General features: G+C 42.6%; 1 protein-coding gene across 13 annotated transcripts in view; it reads left to right on the forward strand.

The window, feature by feature from the left end:
* The window catches only part of TEK (TEK receptor tyrosine kinase), an 87,515-nt gene that overhangs the window by 43,761 nt on the left and 22,469 nt on the right, over nucleotides 1–21,285 (forward strand). For 8 of the 13 annotated variants that reach the window (XR_012159119.1, XM_073345547.1, XM_073345541.1 and 5 more), the window contains 7 exons: nucleotides 4,690–4,800; nucleotides 5,827–5,979; nucleotides 9,479–9,610; nucleotides 13,295–13,435; nucleotides 14,590–14,728; nucleotides 15,997–16,204; nucleotides 17,568–17,706. Coding sequence is in view for 12 of the 13 variants with exons in the window: in XM_073345547.1 (XP_073201648.1) it covers nucleotides 4,690–4,800; nucleotides 5,827–5,979; nucleotides 9,479–9,610; nucleotides 13,295–13,435; nucleotides 14,590–14,728; nucleotides 15,997–16,204; nucleotides 17,568–17,706 (1,023 nt within the window). In the remaining variant the exon portion in view is untranslated. Of the gene's footprint in view, nucleotides 1–4,689; nucleotides 4,801–5,826; nucleotides 5,980–9,478; nucleotides 9,611–13,294; nucleotides 13,436–14,589; nucleotides 14,729–15,996; nucleotides 16,205–17,567; nucleotides 17,707–21,285 lie in introns of those variants that run through there. The other 5 variants (XM_073345544.1, XM_073345545.1, XM_073345546.1 and 2 more) reach the window with 3 other exon arrangements.

Raw genomic sequence — 21,285 nt, forward strand, 5'->3', positions numbered from 1 at the left:
TGCCTACATTGCTCTTTTGAGCTCGTGAGTTCAGTGAGAGCTAGTGCAAATATGTCTGCGTGCACTGGGAATGACACCCCCAGCTCCAGCTGTGGATGTCGTCTTAGGATTGAACACGTTAGTCGAGCTGGTTGAATCATTGTTGCAAGAAACTTATTTTTTAAAATTTTGCACGATTTTCTGTTTACAAATAGATTGCAGTTTTAGAAATGGGTTTGTTACTTGTGAAAGCCATTGAGTTGGCAACAATCTGGGGTTGTTCACAATTTTCTTGATTGTAGGAAGCAGTCATTTGATTATTCAGTTCTTAGAATTCCCTGTTTGGCTGTGTGATTGGCCTGGCAAGTCCAGATGCTAATGCCTAGATAATACTGTGCAAGGCCCCAAACCTGCAAACACTTATGCATGTTGTCAAGGTTCCTCCCCCACTCTGAACTCTAGGGTACAGATGTGGGGACCTGCATGAAAAACCTCCTAAGCTTATCTTTACCAGCTTAGGTCAAAACTTCCCCAAGGTACAAAATATTCCACCCGTCGTCCTTGGATTGGCCGCTACCACCACCAAACTAATACTGGTTACTGGGGAAGAGCTGTTTGGACGCGTCTTTCCCCCCAAAATACTTCCCAAAACCTTGCACCCCACTTCCTGGACAAGGTTTGGTAAAAAGCCTCACCAATTTGCCTAGGTGACTACAGACCCAGACCCTTGGATCTTAAGAACAATGAACAATCCTCCCAACACTTGCACCCCTCCTTTCCTGGGAAATGTTGGATAAAAAGCCTCACCAATTTGCATAGGTGACCACAGACCCAAACCCTTGGATCTGAGAACAATGAAAAAGCATTCAGTTTCTTACAAGAAGACTTTTAATAAAAATAGAAGTAAATAGAAATAAAGAAATCTCCCCTGTAAAATCAGGATGGTAGATATCTTACAGGGTAATTAGATTCAAAAACATAGAGAACCCCTCTAGGCAAAACCTTAAGTTACAAAAAAGATACACAGACAGAAATAGTTATTCTATTCAGCACAATTCTTTTCTCAGCCATTTAAAGAAATCATAATCTAACACATACCTAGCTAGATTACTTACTAAAAGTTCTAAGACTCCATTCCTGGTCTATCCCCGGCAAAGACCCAGCATACAGACAGACACAGACCCTTTGTTTCTCTCCCTCCTCCCAGCTTTTGAAAGTATCTTGTCTCCTCATTGGTCATTTTGGTCAGGTGCCAGCGAGGTTACCTTTAGCTTCTTAACCCTTTACAGGTGAGAGGAGCTTTCCCCTGGCCAGGAGGGATTTCAAAGGGGTTTACCCTTCCCTTTATATTTATGACACATGTGCTTAACTTTACTCACATGACTAGTCTCACTGAAGTGAATAGAACTACTTGCATATGTAAAATTAAGCATATAGGCACATTTTTACAGGATTGGGACCTAAATATGAGAGCTGTGCAGAGAACGGACATTTTGTTTCACAAAAGATTTCAAAATTTCTCTTTGTTTTGATGGAATCAAACTCCATAAATTTAGAAATTCTCCAAGAAGGACAATTCACGTTTTTTGTTTGTATGTTTCAGGTTGATCAAAATATTTCATTTCAACAAACCATTACATCTGATGTTGCCTTTTAAAATGTTATATTACAGTATATAATATATATACAATACAATACATATATAATACAGAGACAAGGTGGGTGAGGTAATTTATTTTATTGGACCAACTACTGTTGGTGGGAGAGACGAGGAGTGACACTCTGAGTTAGTTTCCCAGACCTGAAGAAGAGCTCTGTGTGGCTCAAAAGCTTGTCTCCCTCATCAACAGAAATTGGTCCAATAAAAGATATTACCTCACCCACATTGTCTCTCTAATATCCTGGGACCGACATGGCTACAATGACACTGCATATAATACAATACAGCATTTAAAGTGTTTTTATACGTCATTTCAAAATGGAAACAAGTAATTTCAAAATGAAAAATCAAAACTTCTCATTCTGAAAATGTCGAAATGGAATGGTTTAACATTGTCAGGACTTTTTTTGTAGGTTTTCTCCTGAACACATTTTTGGGAAAATCAATATGATTTCTCAAAGCGTTTTTACTTCAATGGAACTTCATTTTCTGATGGAAACTGGTTCCATCTAAGTTTTTCCAGCCTATGTACTAAATACCTAGGACAGATAGATAGAGACAGAAGCCACATGTTATTTTTTGTTGTTGTTTTTGTTCTTTGGCTTTTGTTTCTGACCTAGCATTTATAAACTACTTCTACTTCCATCTAAAATTAATTTAATTACTTCAGTAAACAAATTTCAGCTACAGGCCCAAAATTAACTTTCCACAATCTTTGGTACAAACCCAAGTGTGCTTGCTTGAATGTTTGTACAAAGGGTGGGGGCAAGGGGAGTGAGCGTAGCTGAATGGAAAAGTGTCTGAACAATTTACCCCATGATTCATACTAGTCTGTAGCCCGCACATCCTTTACTATAAATAAACTATCCTCATAAATGGGACTGCAGTAGAATGGGACCCAGAGCATAAGAGCTTATATCATTCTTGAGTGATTCCTCCAGCAGAGACTCAGATTGGCTTTGGCAGACTCTGGAGGAGGTAAAATTCAGCCCTTTTGGCCAGGAGGCCTCAGAACTCATTGTCCTCAGTAAAAATGGGCCTAAAATGTAAGGTTTAGATCCAGATTGAGATCTGAATATCCCCAAAGTTCAGTTTGAAAAATCAGAGTTTTCTAATTTGGTAGGATAGCTTTTATAATGCTCCCCCGCCCCCTCACCCCCCAATATTGTATTTCAGAAAGAGTTTGGCCTGGAATCTCAAATTTAGAGCTGGTCAGAAAACTCCAATTTTTCCCTCAAAAAAATAACAAGTTTTCCACAGGAATTTTCAAAATGAAATTAAATCAAACTTGATTTAATTTTGTATCAAAATATTTTGCAACTAAAAGTTTTGTAAAAAGAAAAGGAGTACTTGTGGCACCTTAGAGACTAACCAATTTATTTGAGCATAAGCTTCCGTGAGCTACAGCTCACTTCATCGGATGCATACTGTGGAAAGTGTAGAAGATCTTTTTATACACACAAAGCATGAAAAAATACCTCCTCCCACCCCACTCTCCTGCTGGTAATAGTTTATCTAAAGTGATCACTCTCCTTACAATGTGTATGATAATCAAGGTGGGCCATTTCCAGCACAAATCCAGGGTTTAATGAGAACGTCGGGGGGGGGAGGGTAGGAAAAAACAAGGGGAAATAGGTTACCTTGCATAATGACTTAGCCACTCCCAGTCTCTATTCAAGCTTAAGTTAATTGTATCCAATTTGCAAATGAATTTCAATTCAACAGTTTCTCGCTGGAGTCTGGATTTGAAGTTTTTTTTGAGAGTGGGTTTGTGGGGGGGAGAAAACCTGGATTTGTGCTGGAAATGGCCCAACTTGATTATCATACACATTGTAAGGAGAGTGATCACTTTAGATAAACTATTACCAGCAGGACAGTGGGGTAGGGGGAGGTATTTTTTCATGCTTTGTGTGTATAAAAGATCTTCTACACTTTCCACAGTATGCATCCAATGAAGTAAGCTGTAGCTCACGAAAGCTTATGCTCAAATAAATTGGTTAGTCTCTAAGGTGCCACAAGTACTCCTTTTCTTTTTGCGAATACAGACTAATACGGCTGTTACTCTAAAAGTTTTGTGTAATTTTGACTTAAAATGTCATTTTGGGGTTTTTTTTTCCATTATTGCTTTCTGGATTTTCAGGTTTCTCACTCCCCTGCTCCCTTTCCTCCACTGGTAAATAGACACGAAAGGTGAAAAAGGTGTGAAAATGAATGAAACTCACTTTTCACACTTATTTACTGTTTTCCAGCGGGAAAAGATTGGAAAACAGCAGGAAAGTGTGTGAAAGTAGGTTTCTGTTTTGTGCATTTTTTTTGTTTTGAATTTTCCAGTTCAAGAATTTTTTTAAAATACATTGAACTGCATATTTTCCCTTGGAAAATGTAGATTTTGAAGAAAAGATATATTCAGATAGAAAAATTTTTTGTTGAAAAATGTTGGCCAACCCTTCTCAGAATACAGTTATTCTGTTTTCCTTGGTAAGGAATGGTGTCTTTCAGTACTTGTGGAAAGTATGGTGAGCTAATTTTGAGCACTACACTGCTATTCCTGTCTTCCAGTAGGCCCTATATGATACTGATGTCCTGACACTTGTTGCATTTCACTACATCATAGAAACTTTATTTGCCAGTGAAAGATCTTTTCCTAGTAAATTTACCCAGTACTTTACCCGGTCTATTTATAAAAAATGTCCCTAGGGCTAAAAAGACTTGGGAAATTATTCTACAACTGGTTGGCTCTTTTGGTTAGGAATTGTTTCCAGTTATCCAGCCAGTATTAACGTTATTATTAATTTCCTCTCCTTGCTTCTAGTTACACCCCCTTATTGTTCAAGCACCTATATGACCTCCCCCGCATGCCACTGCTAAAACACAAAGCAGGGGCTGCTGATGGCAAAGGAAATCAGTGTACTCTTGCCAGAAATCTAAACATATAAATCACCAGTGTTGATTATGCTGTAGATTATCCTCCAGCTTTCAGCCTAGGGGAATCACAGTCATTGATCATATTTATAGTCATTGAGCCCATGTTTTGACCATTTTTATTTCAGCTTCCTTCCTCCCAGTGGCCTTAACTATTACAGTGAACAAGGGAGAGCATGTGAACATTTCCTTCATCAGAAAGATTCCAAAGGAAGAAGATGCAGTGATCTACAAAAACGGTAACGACTCTCCCTCTCTATTTCCTCCTCATCCATCACTGTGATAACCTAGCACCTGTGTCACTACATTAAAGTAATTACTGGTGATGCTCTTGCTGTGCAATTGAAGGAAGCATAATTTCTTGTGCATTTAGTGCTCAGAGAAGGAGCCAGATTGCCAACCCTAGAAACAGAGTTGATCAAATTATTTGCTTCCCCTCCACAATCCCTTGTGCTCTCCGTTCCCCAGTTGTTGTGCCTTTGCTTTTAATCCTACAACTCCCTGCCCGTGTATCTCTGCCTTGCATCCCTCAATATCTTCAGTGCTATGCTGCGCTAAGTGCTTCTGCCCCACTTCCTCTTTTTCCATTTACTTGCTGTCTTCCAAGATCTCTTCCCCTTCCCCCCCTCCCAATTCCCCCTGAGCACTCCAGAACCTGGGCATCTGACTGAGATCTCTCTCTGCTACATGATTTAGGTTCCCATTGCTCCATAGCTTACCCCCTGCCCGAGCTTAAGGAATGGAGAGACCAACAGGATTCCACAAGGGAGTAAGGGTCTGTGTTTGTGAATCACATTACATGATCAGGGCCTAATTAATGGCCAATACTTGTATATGTATGAAAGTGTGAAACCATAGAGCAGAGGCCATCCAAAGTGACCTTATTCATAAAAGGAAACATTTGCAAATGTACCTACACATGTACCACGCCCTACGAAAAAGCTGACATCTGACTAGCTAAAGCACAAGGTGAACTGATCCTCTAAAACAAGCAGAATTCTGCAGTTCACTGATAGCACAATGAGCGACTATCCCTGCAGACATTAATTACTGTGTTGTTCAACTCCTGTGCAGTGGTGGCTGGAGGAGAGGCAAAGAAAAGGTTTTGTGCCCCAACCGTGTCATGGTCAACAGATTTGTTTTGCGTGGTAGACAGCTTGCTTTCATCTGAGATGCCTTCAGTCACTGGCTGACCTGAGCTCCTCTTGTGAAGGGATGAATGGATGTTCTGCTCTATTATGATGTTTGTTATGTCCTTCTCTCAGGTACTTTCATTCACTCTGTGCCCAGGCATGAAGTGCCAAATGTGCTAGAAGTGACCCGCTCTCAGGCTGAGCTACAGGATGCAGGGGTCTACTCTGCCAGATACATAGGAGGAAGCACCTTCACCTCTGCTTATACAAGGCTGATAGTAAGACGTAAGTTTCCCTCTTTTTTGTGTTGATCATTCTTTGTTTTTGTGTTTTGAAGTGGTGTTACAATAAAATGGAGATCCAACCTTTGTAAAAGCAAAATAGGGGCCAAATTCTCAGAAAACTGAGACCATTTGACTCGAAGCAGGGATTTTGGCCGTATCTGCTTACTGTGTGCATGCTGATGCTGCTTTTGTAAAGGTGGGAGCCCAGCTTTCAAAAATGCCGTCTTGGGCAGCTCAATCAACATGACTCTGACCTAGAGTTTGGTCTTTGAGGTTTTACCATAGGATTTCCTAGTGGGTGCCAGCCAGTGAAAATTCTGTTTAGATGTCTAGAGGACTTGGGGACTCCTTTGACAGCCAAATGCCACATTGACGCATTAAATGCAAGCTTAAATCTGAAAATTCCAGCCCAAGTCTGGATTTCTCTAGTCATGTTTCTCTGTTATTGGAGCTGCCTCAAGAATTTTCCATCATCACTTTCACAATCATGGCTTTGCATTAGAAGAATCTGTGAAGATCATAGGAAGCATAGTTACTGAGAGAGGGTCCATACTGACAGGTTTCAGAGTGAAGGGTTCATGTAGCGTTCATGCACCTGAAAACAGTCAGGGCACACCCTGACTGTTGTGTAGGAGCAATGCACACATTGCTCTGTTCTGTCCAAGGACATGGACCATGAAAACATGGACCATCTGGAAAGTCAAAATAAAAACATCAGCCGTGGGAAGCTTCCTCAGCCAAAGCTCAAGGCCTGAAAATAAAAATTGTAGTAAATAAAGGCTAATAAATAAAAATATTAATCAAAGTCCTATTATTTCCTTTGTTAATGCCTTTTGCGGTCGGTTGGGGTATATAATGCGCAAAAAAATAAATAAATAAAAAAGGTAAAAAAGCTAACAGGGGCAATCCCATCAGCAGACCAGCCTGCTTGCTTGCCTAAAGCCGTGTCCTGTCTTGTATTAAACCGCCACATCAGAGTAACAGCCGTGTTAGTCTGTATTCGCAAAAAGAAAAGGAGTACTTGTGGCACCTTAGAGACTAACCAATTTATTTGAGCATAAGCTTTCGTGAGCTACAGCTCACTTCATCGGATGCATACTGTGGAAAGTGTAGAAGATCTTTTTATACACACAAAGCATGAAAAAATACCTCCTCCCACCTCACTCTCCTGCAGGTAATAGCTTATCTAAAGTGACCACCCTCCTTACAATGTGTATGATAATCAAGGTGGGTCATTTCCAGCACAAATCCAGGGTTTAACAAGAACGTCTGGGGGGGGGGAGTAGGAAAAAACAAGGGGAAATAGGTTACCTTGCATAATGACTTAGCCACTCCCAGTCTCTATTCAAGCCTAAGTTAATTGTATCCAATTTGCAAATGAATTCTAATTCAACAGTTTCTCGCTGGAGTCTGGATTTGAAGTTTTTTTGTTGTAATATCGCAACTTTCATGTCTGTAATCGCATGACCAGAGAGATTGAAATGTTCTCCGACTGGTTTATGAATGTTATAATTCTTGACATCTGATTTGTGTCCATTTATTCTTTTACGTAGAGACTGTCCAGTTTGACCAATGTACATGGCAGAGGGGCATTGCTGGCACATGATGGCATATATCACATTGGTGGATGTGCAGGTGAACGAGCCTCTGATAGTGTGGCTGATGTGATTAGGCCCTGTGATAGGGTCCCCTGAATAGATATGTGGGCACAGTTGGCAACGGGCTTTGTTGCCAGGATAGGTTCCTGGGTTAGTGGTTCTCTTGTGTGGTATGTGGTTGCTGGTGAGTATTTGCTTCAGGTTGCGGGGCTGTCTGTAGGCAAGGACTGGCCTGTCTCCCAAGATTTGTGAGAGTGTTGGGTCATCCTTCAGGATAGGTTGTAGATCCTTCATAATGCGTTGGAGGGGTTTTAGTTGGGGGCTGAAGGTGATGGCTAGTGGCGTTCTGTTATTTTCTTTGTTAGGCCTGTCCTGTAGTAGGTGACTTCTGGGAACTCTTCTGGCTCTATCAATCTGTTTCTTCACTTCCGCAGGTGGGTATTGTAGTTGTAAGAATGCTTGATAGAGATCTTGTAGGTGTTTGTCTCTGTCTGAGGGGTTGGAGCAAATGCGGTTGTATCGCAGAGCTTGGCTGTAGACAATGGATCGTGTGGTGTGGTCAGGGTGAAAGCTGGAGGCATGTAGGTAGGAATAGCGGTCAGTAGGTTTCCGGTATAGGGTGGTGTTTATGTGACCATCATTTATTAACACTGTAATGTCCAGGAAGTGGATCTCTTGTGTGGACTGGACCAGGCTGAGGTTGATGGTGCGATGGAAATTGTTGAAATCATGGTGGAATTGAGAAAACCTGGATTTGTGCTGGAAATGGCCCAACTTGATTATCGTACACATTGTAAGGAGAGTGATCACTTTAGATAAGCTTTTACCAGCAGGAGAGTGGGGTGGGAGGAGGTATTTTTTCATGCTTTGTGTGTATATAATAAGATCTTCTACACTTTCCACAGTATGCATCCGATGAAGTGAGCTGTAGCTCACGAAAGCTTATGCTCAAATAAATTGGTTAGTCTCTAAGGTGCCACAAGTACTCCTTTTCTTTTTGCGGTCACATACTGAACCCTGCTGAGCCCTGGGAGCTCCCTGTAGTTCCTCCAGCATCTTGCAGGAACAGGTCTAGCATACACACTCTGATGTTTGTGCTTGTAATGGAGTTTAGGGCCTGGTCTTTGCTCCTCTTGAAGACAATGACAAAATTTCTATTAGTTTCCAGAGTTCAGGAACAGGCCTTTAGTAGCTTATCAGCCTAGGAAATGGTAAACAATGATCAAGACAGGAGTTTGTGTTTACACTTCTATTGATTATTTTTAAACAGTTTATAAAGATAACAGTGAGCCATATTGATCGCTGGTATAACTCCAGCAAAGATAGTGGATGAATTAGCGCTAATATGTTTTTGTCTCCTTGAAAGAAGAATACTGTGACAGAAATTTTGTCAGATTGCCAACCATAGACACAAAGCCAGAAATGTTGAGCTTAAACCTGCTGGCATATTATAAGTACCACATCTTTCAGATCAGATGTAACTCTGAGCTCCTGAGTATTTGTAGTCAAAGTCCTTGACATTTTTCGGAGCAGAAGTGTTCAACGTAACATCCTTGCCCAGACAGTGCAACTCTTCCTGCATTAAATCCTCCCTGCTGTTTCAAATAGAGAAATTCTACTTTGCTTCCTTTCTTAAAGGCATTGTGTAGAGTTGCAGTGCGTTGATAAACAGCTGCCCTGTTCCACTTGGGAGGTGACTGTATTTCTGTAGTGAACAAAGTGATGCTTAATATACTGTGTGTAGTTTGTAAGGTTTTTAAAGCCCTTTAGGGTCCCTATGAATCAGAGGCACTATATACAAAGCCAGTATTACCGCTTTGATCAGGCAGATTGTCGTGATTTGTATAGTTTGTGAGTGTGTGAGAAAGAAAACAATTTACTGTTATACTTTTTGCATAAAAGGCTGTGCAGCTCAGAAGTGGGGCCCGAGCTGCAGCTCAGTCTGCCCTGTGTGCATGAACAATGGCATCTGTCATGAAGATACTGGAGAATGCATTTGCCCTCCAGGCTTTATGGGGAAAATGTGTGAGAAGGGTAAGTACGCATTCTCTCTTCAGATGTATCATTTGTTTCTACACAGCAATGTTACCAAGAGTTACAGCGGAACCCCAGCCCCAACCGCTGCGGCTTTAAGGGCCTGCTTGTCACAGGAGAGGAGGGTCCACGGTTGACTGTGCCTGCTGCGACCTACTCTAACATGTGGGATGCATGACAGAATGCTCAGGCCTTAATATTCTAATTGTAGTGTGGTGCTGCAGACATCAGAACTGAACTACAGTGAGATCTGACATCTGAGCTGTGCTACTATAGAACAGATACATTCACTCCTGTAATTTCAGGAAAGTAAAATCCCATTAAGGTCCTGATCTTGCAAACACTTGCACACGTAGCTAACTTTAAACAGGTAAGTCCCACTGAGGCCAATGGCCCTACTCACCTGCTTGAAATTAAGTGTATAAGTATGTGTGTATATATATATGTATATATATATATATATATGTATATATATAAGGGCTGTCGATTAATTGCAGTTAACTCATGCGATTAACTTAAAAAAATTAATCATGATTCATCGCAGTTTTAATCGCACTGTTAAACAATAGAATACCAATTGAAATTTATCAAATATTTTGGATGTTTTTCTACATTTTCATATATATTGTATTCTGTGTTATAATTTAAATCAAAGTGTATATTATTTTTGATTATAAATATTTGCACTGTAAAAATGATAAAATAAATAGTATTTTTCAATTTACCTCATTTACCAAGTACTGTAGTGCAATCTCTTTGTCATGGAAGTGCAACTTACTTGCAAATGTAGATTTTTTTTTATTACATAACTGCACTCAAAAACAAAACAGTGTAAAATTTCAGAGCCTACAAGTCCACTCAGTCCTACTTTTTGTTCAGCCAATTGCTAAGACAAACAAGTTTGTTTACATTTACAGGAGATAATGCAGCCCTCTTCTTATTTACATCACCAGAAAATGAGAACAGACTTTTGCATGGCACTTTTGTAGCTGGCATTGCAAGGTATTTACATGCCAGATATGCTAAACATTAATATGCCCCTTCATGCTTCAGCCACCATTCCAGAGGTGTTAAAAAATAATGTGTTAATTAAATTTGTGACTGAACTCCTTGGGGGAGAAGTGTATGTCCCCTGCTCTGTTTTACCTACATTCTGCCGTATATTTCATGTTATAACAGTTTTGGATGATGACCCAGCACATGCTGTTCATTTTAAGAACACTTTCACTGCAGATTTCACAAAACGCAAAGAAGGTACCAATGTGAGATTTCTAAAGATAGCTACAACACTTGACCCAAGGTTTAAGAACCCAAAGTGCCTTCCAAAATCTAAGAGGGATGAAGTGTGGCCTATGCTTTCAGAAGTCTTAAAAGAGCAACACTCCAATGTGGCAGCCGTGTTAGTCTGTATTCGCAAAAAGAAAAGGAGTACTTGTGGCACCTTAGAGACTAACCAATTTATTTGAGCATAAGCTTTCGTGAGCTACAGCTCACTTCATTGGATGCATACTCCAATGTGGAAATTACAGAACCCAAACCACCGCATGTCCCCTGGAATGGTGAGTGAAGCATGAAGGGACATATGAATCTTTTGCGCATCTGGCACATAAATATCTTGCAACATCGGCTACAACAGTGCCATGAGAATGCCTGTTCTCATTTTCAGGTGACACTGTAAACAAGAAGCGGGCATCATTATCTCCTGCAAATGTAAACAAACTTGACTGAACAAGAAGTAAGACTTTGGAATTGTTGGCTCTAAAGTTTTACACTGTTTTGGTTTTGAATGCAGTTTTTTTGTACATAATTCTACATTTGTAAGTTCAACTGTCATGATAAAGAGATTGCACTAAAGTACTTGTATTACGTGAATTGAAAAATGTTTTTTACAGTGCAAATACTTGTAATCAAAAATAAATATAAAGTGAGCACTGAACACTTTGTATTCTGTGTTGTAATTGAAATCAATATATTTGAAAATGTAGAAAACATCCAAACGTATTGAAATAAATGGTATTCTATTATTGTTTAATGATGAATCACAATTAATTTTTTAAGAAAAGAAAAGGAGTACTTGAAGTGAGCTGTAGCTCACGAAAGCTTATGCTCAAATACATTGGTTAGTCTCTAAGTTGCCACAAGTACTCCTTTTCTTTTTGCGAATACAGACTAACACGGCTGTTACTCTGAAACCAATTAATTTTTTTAATTTCTTGAGAGCCCTAATATATATATATATATACACATGTGTGTGTCTGTGTGTTTACACATATGTTTAAATTCAAGCAGGTGAGTAGTGTATATGTGTGTGTGTGTATATATATATATATATATATATATATATATATACACACGTGTGTGTCTACATATATACTGTATGGTGGTACAGCAGGGCTAGGGGGCAGTAGGAAAGTGATAGATGGGAGGCATATAAGCCCCTCCCTGTGGACTGAGGAGAGGTTACTACAGATTAATTAGAGTACCTGGAGCCAATTAAGGCCCAGCCAGAGACCTAATAAACGCCCCCTGCTTCAGTCAGAGAGGAGGAAGGAAGGAGAGTGGACTGTAGTTTGGAGGAGTACTGTTATTGACCAGAGGATCAGAGTACCAAGGGAAGGGAAACCCTGCCCAAGCAGAGGGACTCCCCTGGCACAAAGGACTGAGAGAAACCCTGCCCAAGGGGAAAGAGGGTAAGAAGCCCGTGAAGCTGAAGGGGCTGGGACCCGGAGTAGGAGGCGGACCCAGGTCCCTTCCCTGCTCACCTTCTCTCCCCCACCAGGGCACTAGTGGAGCCATCAACACCCAAGAATAGGAGGAAGGTGCAGCGCCCTGACCCCATCACACCATGGAAAAGCGTGGGACCCACCGCAATAGCGTCGGCCATTTGCCACTATATATATAAATACTCTCCTGATTTATTATGTTATCCCTGCTAGAACAGTGTTGGAAGAGACCATTGTCCATTCAATACTGTACTTGCTTGTTTAACTATAACTTCCATTTATGTCACTCAAGGATATAACATGGCTGTTTACTCTCAAGCTTATGTGTCACACATGTGATGTGTGGCATTCAGCATTTTGTTTTATTCTGAATTACAATGGCAGATTTGGAGGTTTTTCTTGACCCTTTGCTGTGAACAACATCCTCAAAGAAAGAAAACTTACCTCTCCTTGGAAACCTGAGGTTAAATCCTGGCCCTCATTCTGACAAAACTACCATTGACTTCATTGAGCCCAAGATTTCACACTAGGTTGGAAACGTCCAAGATTTCAGCCATAATCAAGTTCTAAGGAAAGTTCTAGGTCAGGTCCTCAGCTCGTATAAACCAGCATAGCTCCATCAAATTCAAAGAGGTTACAGTGATTTGCACCAGGTGAAGATCTGATCCTGAATATCCAAAGCACTGCATGTTCTTATATTTCCTCACCTTAAAGAAAATTCAAGGTTGTTTTCATTGCTTAAAGTTTTCTTCACTGCAGCAGCAGCGTAGGGTATGCCTGGAATCTTGCCTGATGATTCACATAGTTATGGATTTTAATGGACCCAATATTTGGGGGTAAAAATATTTATTTTCCATTTTTTCTATTTCTTTAATGTTGCCTAATGATGTATCACTGGAAGAACTAGCACTTTCATGGCTTTGACGCTGTTGGCCTTTTTCCCCCCCACCCCCTTCTATAGCTTGTGGAGACAATACATTTGGCAGAACCTGTAAAGAGAGCTGTAAAGAGAACTCAGGCTGCAAATATTATATGTTCTGTCTACCAGATCCTTATGGCTGCTCTTGTGCTACAGGATGGAAGGGCCTGGAATGTGATGAAGGTACAGTCACAGACACGATGCATTGAAAGAGTTTGCTGCTGCTTAGTGTGTGGAAAACACAAAAAGAAAAGGAATGGCAGTGGGACAGAGCCGGGCTGTTAATGCCCAGCCCACATACCATCAATTTCCCAATCTGTGAAATAGAGATAATAATCAGATCTACCCAAGAGGAACATATGAGGTTTGCAGATGGAAGGTTCTGTATAAGTGCAAAATATTGCCAGTATCCCATACTTTAACTGATTTTGTCACTGAAATTTAAAATATTCTATAACCTTGAGTACATAGGTGCTGGAACTAGGGGTGCTATCGGACCTCCTGGCTTGAAGTGGTTTCCATTATGTACAGGGTTTATAGTTTGGTTAAATGGGTCTCAGCATTCCCCCACAGCCCGCCCCGTAGAAATTGTTCCAGCACCCCTGCCTTGAGAAATTGTCCTGTCATATTTCTAGGGATAAATGTGGGTTATGTCAGTACCCATTCCTGCAAACTGTCAAGCATCTTCAGCTTCCATTGACTATATATTAGACTGTAATCTCTTTACGCCAGGGACCAAGTTTTCCTATCTGTCTGTGCAGCATCTAGCACAATGGTGCCATAATCCTGATAGAACCTTTGGGTAGTAGCACAACTCAAATAATAATGGCTTAGCTAGGAGTTGAAGATGCTTGCAACTTCGCAGGATGACAAGTACAGAAGCAGATTTGCTCTTTTTTTGTTGTTGTCATGATCCTCGTGACCCTGTGTTGATGCTTTAAGCACACAAGCCTTCACAAACTCAGTCCAATTGGATCAGTGGTAGGCAACCTGTGGCCTGCGGGCTGCACACGGCCCATGAGGGTAATCCGCTGGTGGGCCACCAGACTGTTTGGATGCCGGACAATGCTTACTGCAGCTCCCGTTAGCCGGGAACAGCGAACCGCGGCCACTGGGAGTTGCGGGCAGCCATGCAAATGTAAACAAACGGTCCGGTGGCCCACCAGCAGATTACCCTGATGGGCCGCACCCACCACTGAACTGGATGGAATAAATTCAGCCTCAGAGTCCAGTGCGTAAGAGTCTGAAGTAAGGGAGGAATATTTGTAGCATGCAAAGCAAGTTGCTTTTATTCATTCCATGTTACTAACACTCACCCTAAATACCTGTGCTTGCAGAGTGCCAATCTGGTTTTTATGGTCCGGACTGTAAACTCAAATGTAATTGCAACAATCGGGGGAAATGCGACAGATTTAAGGGCTGCCTCTGTCAGTTTGGCTGGCGTGGTCTACAATGTGAAAAAGAAGGTAAAGCAAGGTAACACTGTAGTAAATGGCCTCTTCCAGTGTGATTGAAACAAATCTTCATGCTGGCGTAACATTTCCACCTATGGGCGATAGCCCATGGCAGTTGCCCCGTTTTGTTCTGGAGGGCACAGGACCGGTTTCCAAACCTTTGCTCTAGTGCAATGGCTGCCAGCCTCTGTTGGGCACACCATGTCTGGTGCCTCAGCTTTATGAGTACTAGTCTATGATACCTCTCCCTACATTAGAGGGGAATACTTGTGTAAGTACTTACTGACATGAGTAAGGGTTGCGCATCTAGCCCTTACTGATGACTCTCAGGGCTGGGTCGTGGGGTACTGGCACTTCCTTTGTCCCATTCCACTGGGCGTGTTCTTGCACCAGGTGTCTCTTGGTGTTCTCTAAACCCCAAGTTTATCATCAGACTGGGATCTAGCTCCACGGGGAGTTAGGACTTGCACAGCTGAATGGTAGACAGTAGGCACTGGCTGACACAGGTGAATAAGGAGGCTAAGCTCTGTGCTGATTCACACTCTGTGCAACCCCACTGAATTAAGTGGAGTTGTCCAGGGTGTAAATCAGCATGGAATTTGGCTTTTACCTGGTAAACTGATTGAGTAGTCCCAAAAGGTTGGGATCTATGTTTTAGTCTAGGTTGCCCAGACGTTCCAATATTATCAGGACCATCTCGATATTAGAGGCTTTGTCTGATATATGCAACTATACCCCCCATCGTACCCCCAAAAAGATGTGTCCTGATTTTTCACACTTCCTGTCTGGTCACACTATTGCAATCCCACAGTAGCCTTCAAATTCTCAGGAGATAGGAGACGGGAAGGAGACGGCACATGTTATTTTATAAAATACCCTATGCATATATTGTTCCTGGCTCACAAGGTCTTTCAAGCTCAAGAAGTGTGGAGCAGTTGAGATCATGATCAGATTGTAGCACTTCTACCCTACCCAGATTTCACTGCTGTCTTGTTATGGGTCTGGGCAATGATGAGCTGCAGGGGTATTTCACATTAACTCAGAATGCAATGTATGATTTTGCAAAAGCTATATTGTTTGTGCTTGGTATGTTTTGGATCTGAATCTTGTCTGATTTAGTTTTACATTGGTGTAACACTTTGGTGGAATTATTTTTGATTTGTTCCTGTGTAAATAAGAGGAGAATCAGGCCCACTATACCTAAGGTCTACAATTTGTTCAACATATGCACGGCATTTGAATTGTAGCTGCTTTTTTTAACCTCTTGACCTGCTCTGTTTTATTTCTGAGGGAGAAAAGCAATCAGCAGATGTCATGTTGTGAATATTGGATTCCTTACACAGGTTCAGCTGACGTATCACCTCAGATAAAGCACTTGCCAGACCATGTGGAACTCAATTCTGGCACAGAGTTTAAGCCTATTTGTATAGCCACTGGCAAGCCACTTCCTGTTATTGAAGAATTTAAACTGTTGAAACAAGATGGAACTGTCTTCAAGGTAAGAAGACAGTTGGTTTCTACTCTGTTTCTTATTTTTATTATTATTGTTATGTTTATTTGTTAGTTATTGCACACTGAAGACATTTTGACCAAGTACCCTTCCTTGGTGGTATGAAAATGGCACAAGATCTTCAGGGCCAAATTTTCAACCAGCTTCTATGAACTTGCTTAGACTCATAGAGGCACCAATTCAGGGAACTATCCTTATTCCACAAAATCACTCAGCACATGGTCATCTCTCCAGGGACAGACTTAAGCATGTGCCTCAATGCTTTCCTGAATCAGGTCCAGAACTTGCTGTATAATGGTGAAAAAGCGGGTGAGCATTTGTTCAAATTCCCATTGGTTGCTAAGTTCATCCATGTTTGTGCTGCTTTTTATTCACTGTTCATGATAATTGGTGTGAACAGGCTTCTGTTTGCACTATGTTTTGGGGGAATGTCTGTCCTTCATACAAATTCCCCTACTTTGCATACAAACCATGATATTTGTCTGTGAAAAAGAGTGTTTGCTGTTTGCTATTTGTTATTCTCTGTTTGTCATTCTTCATTTGTTTTTTCCCCCTATTTAAATAGTTTGAGGTAGTAGAAAAATACCATGTGACTTGGATGACTAGCCAAACACAGTGAATAATAAATAGCAAATGACTGAAATTAACTGTTCACGAACAACACATATAGACTCAGAATTCACCACCCAAACTATTCAGCAAAGACTGAATAGTTAATGCTCTTGTAAAACTCAAAACAGAAGAAGGGCTGAGTTCTTTGGATGATTTACTGGTAGTTGCTAATTCAACCAGTTGTAGCAGCAAAACTGAGTAAAAACCACTGGTGTGCAATGGCTGTTAAATTTCCTTCAGAGTTAGCTACGTTTTACAGATGGGTGAAGAGGGCTCATACATGCAGAGCAGGAAATCAATGGAAGTTTTGTCACTGAGGCCAATAGAAGCGAGACTTTCTCTGAAGTACTTTGGGATTTTTTGGGAGGACAGGGATTATAAATGGAAGTTATATTTATTATTGTTCCATGTTAAAAGCTACATTAAAGGAAAGTGAAGGTTGCAGAGTGAAACATGCAGTAATCAGGAAATAACAGAGCAACAGTGAGATCAAAATCAGAAGTTACCAGGGCCATTTTGTCTGTACTAGAAAACTCCTGACTGAGGTGTAATATACTACATGTAATGACTATGTGCAATATACTAAGGGCCTGATCCAAAGCCCATTGAGATTAATAGGAGACTTACCATTGGCATTAATGGATTTTGGATGAGACCCTAAATTAGGAGGAGGAGTGACTTGGAGGAGGTTTTTCTTTGTTCAGGTTTGTCAGAACCTTCTTATGATTTGTCATTTCAGCCCGTCTCATTTGTTAGCAATCGCTCAGAAGCAAAGTTTCATATCAATAGAATCCAGCCCCCTGACTCAGGAACATGGGTTTGCAGTGTTCAGACAGTAGCAGGGATGGCAGAAGAGCCTTTCCGGGTTACAGTTAAAGGTAAGGTTCTCTGAATCATGTGCTTTCAGATGTTCTTGTGTCCCTCTTTTAACACGGGGAAGCTTACACCGTTAAATGTCCATAGCATCCTTGAGATGCGATCTATCTTCTAGCAGTTTCTGTTCAGAGATCTGATAATGCATTGAGTTGAGTCATGAGCCCATTCCTTTATGTCATGTTTATGGTTTTTTATACAAACACTTAACCCTTCCATGTATATTATCCTGCTCCATCATTCATACTCCAGCTATGCTTAAAGAGCCTGAACCAAAGCCTACATTATTAAACTCAATGGGAGTCCTTCCATTGACTGGAAAGAGCTGTGAATCAGGCCCAGAGCTTGCTGCTTTGCTGATATTAAATGTAGTATGGAAAATCTTCTTTATGGACTAGGACAAGTATCTTCAAACATAGAGTGTAAATTAGGTACTGCCATGCATATTAACTCATCTTAATAAAAGAAGCCCAATTGTCATGCACCTAGAAAACCCATAGACTTCAGAGATACAGGCGCTCAGAGTGGTGCTTTGGGGTTCAAGCCAGACCAGTAAGAGGTTATGTCACCTCCTGCCCTGCAACTTTGGATGCTATCGGTGCTATGCTGCTATGGCTCACAGCCCGAACACCAACAGCCAGCAGGCGGGTCACACCCTGGCCTCCACAACCCAGTTACTTTTTGCAGAGCAACCCCCAATACCCTCTCAGTCCCAAATTTCCCCCAAACTGTCTGCCACTGTGACAATCTGCTGAGGTTCCCAGAATTGTGAGTTACTGCGTTACCCCTCTCTGCCTCAGCAAGTGAGTTTTGCTACTGCTAAGGTCTGTCACAACTCCCTGCAACACCAGTTTGTCTGCATTGCCAGCAAACTCCTCAGGACTCTGCCAGTCCAAACCTTGCTCTGCAGGTAACAAACAGTGACCCCAACTTCTGAGTTCCCCAGACACGTCTCCCAGCAGTATCCTATCCTGGAAGGCTCAAGAAGTTATTAGTTCGTTGCTCCTTTAAAGAGACAATGCACTCCAGTTCACTAATTTAACTTGGGTTTGACCAACACTCTTACTTAAATCACTGCACAGAATTGTTGTATAGTAAAAGAAAAATAAGTTTATTAAGCAAAATGTCAAAGGTCTAAGTCAGGGTTCAGCAACGTATGGCACGCGTGCCAAACATGGCACACGAGCCAATTTTTAATGGCACGCTGCTGTTTGCTGGACCCAGGCAGACCGCAGCGTGCCACTAAAAATCCTGCCCGGCCCGGCCTGCTCTTTTCCACCCTGTGCCCTCCGCTCTCTCCTTGCAGGGCAGGCAAGCTTCCCATTCCCCCCGCCTCTTCCCCAAGCGTGTTGGGTTCCTGTCCCTCCTTCTCTCCCGCCCTACGGCTGATCAGCTGACAGCCCTTGCTATGGAGCGGGAGAGGTAAAAGCGGGGGAGAAGTAAAAGCAGAGCCGCAGCGCCTCTCTCTGCTTCGGGGACCTTGGGGAAGGGGGTCGAATCAGGGCATATCCTCTCCAGCCTCCTACCGTGAGCCGCTCAGGGCAGGGAGCTGGGAGCACCCCCATAACCCCAGCCCACACCCCCAGCCCTCTGCCCTGACCCCTGCACCCCCCCACACACCCCAGCCCTGTGCCCTGACCCCTGCACCCCTCCCCACAACCCCAGCCCTGGCTCCTGCACCCCCCACAAATACCCAGGCCCCCCACACCCTATGCCCTGACTCTTGCACCCCCCACATCCCCACTCCCACCCTGAGCTCCAAACGGGAGCTCCTGCACCCCGCCCCCCCATTCCCACCTGCACCCCTCATACCAAACGGGAGCTGCCCAGGTAAGCACTCCACACCAAAACCTCCTGCCCCAACCCTGAGCCCCCTCCCTCATTCTAGCTCCTGGACAGACCCTGCACCCCAACCCCCAGCCTGCTCCTTCACCCCCCAGCCCTGTTCTCAGCACACTCCCATCTTCATCTCAGTGCAGAGAGAGAGGAAGAGAATGGCTAGGACCAGGGAGAAGGTAGATACCTACTCTATGTGTACAGGGCCGGGACTTCAGACCGGCAGTGGGCTGAGAGGGGCCGGCAGCCGGGACCCTGGCTGGCAGGAGCCGGCAGACGGAACCCCAGACCAGCAGCGGGCTGAGTGGCAGCGGGCTGAGCCGCTCAGCCCACTGCCAGTCTGGGGTCCCGGCCACCGGCCCAGCTCAGCCCGCTGACAGTCTGGGGTTCTGGCTACCGGCCCCTTGTCAGGCAGGGTCCTAGCTGCAGGCCCCGCTCAGCCTGCTGCCAGCCTAGGTGAACAGAACCCCAGGCTGGCAACGGGCTGAGTGGGCCGGCGGCGTAAGATCAGCATTTTAATTTAATTTAATTTTAAATGAAGCTTCTTAAACCTTTTGAAAACCTTGTTTACTTTACATACGACAATAGTTTAGTTATATAATATATAGACTTATAGAGAGAGACCGTCTAAAAAACGTTAAAACGTATGACTGGCATGCAAAACCTTAAATTAGAGTGAATATATGAAGACTCGGCACACCACTTCTGAAAGGTTGCCGACCCCTGGTCTAAGTGATACCAAGTATAATGGAGTAAAGGTAGAAAGGGTTACAAGCAAACAAAAGTAAAAATACTCTTCTGAGACTAAAACTTAATTTCAGCAAGTTACAGTCTTTGTCTAAGCAGGTTTCTCACCTATATATAGTTCCCAGAGACTTTAGCCCCCTTGGTTGAAGGATCCAATGTCCTGTGATTTGAAGGGCTCTGGCCCCTTGAATTTTATGCAGCTCTCTCCCCTATCTTTGTATAGTCCAGTAAATTTTTCAAATGCAGTCTTTGAAAAGTAAGCCCAGCCCAAGCTTCTCTCCTGCTGGGATGTAGACACCATGCTGTTTTCCCATTTACCCAGTTACAAGATGCAGGAAGGCTTCCTGTTGATTTTCCATCTCTGTGCTGATCTGCATGTAAACCAGACTTACATTGTTTCGATAATGCTTAATTTACCTTGGAGACAGTAGATAGCTACCTCCCTGCTGTCTGTGAGAAAACCTGGTTTCTCCCTATGTTGGTCACAGACTTCAAAGCATAATATCAGTGAGTATCCATAATACCTCACATAGTGTTAATGCACATATTTCTCAATGATATTAATCACCAAAGTGTCATTTTTTCATAAAAGACCTTACTCGATACATTTTTGTAATGCAGTAGTATTGTATACTATCAGTTGATTCAATTGCTTATCGTGAGGTTCAGATCCCCTGTCTTTATAGGCCTGGTCTACACTAGGGGAGGGGATCGATCTAAGTTACGCAACTTCAGCTACGTGAATAACGTAGCTGAAGTCGACGTACTTACTGTGGTGAGTTGACTGCTGCCGCTCCCCCGTCAACTCCGCCTGCGCCTCTCACCCTGGTGGAGTACAGTCATGGGTGAGCGCTCGGGGGTCGATTTATCGCGTCTAGACTAGACTAGACGCGATAAATCGACCCCCGCTGGATCGATCGCTGCCCGCCGATATGGTGGGTAGTATAGACATACTCATAGTTAAGAGGCTATCTTCCCCTCCCTCCCAACTCCCACACACT

Source organism: Lepidochelys kempii, chromosome 5 (genome assembly GCF_965140265.1).
Source record: "Lepidochelys kempii isolate rLepKem1 chromosome 5, rLepKem1.hap2, whole genome shotgun sequence".
Taxonomy (NCBI): Eukaryota; Metazoa; Chordata; order Testudines; family Cheloniidae; genus Lepidochelys; species Lepidochelys kempii.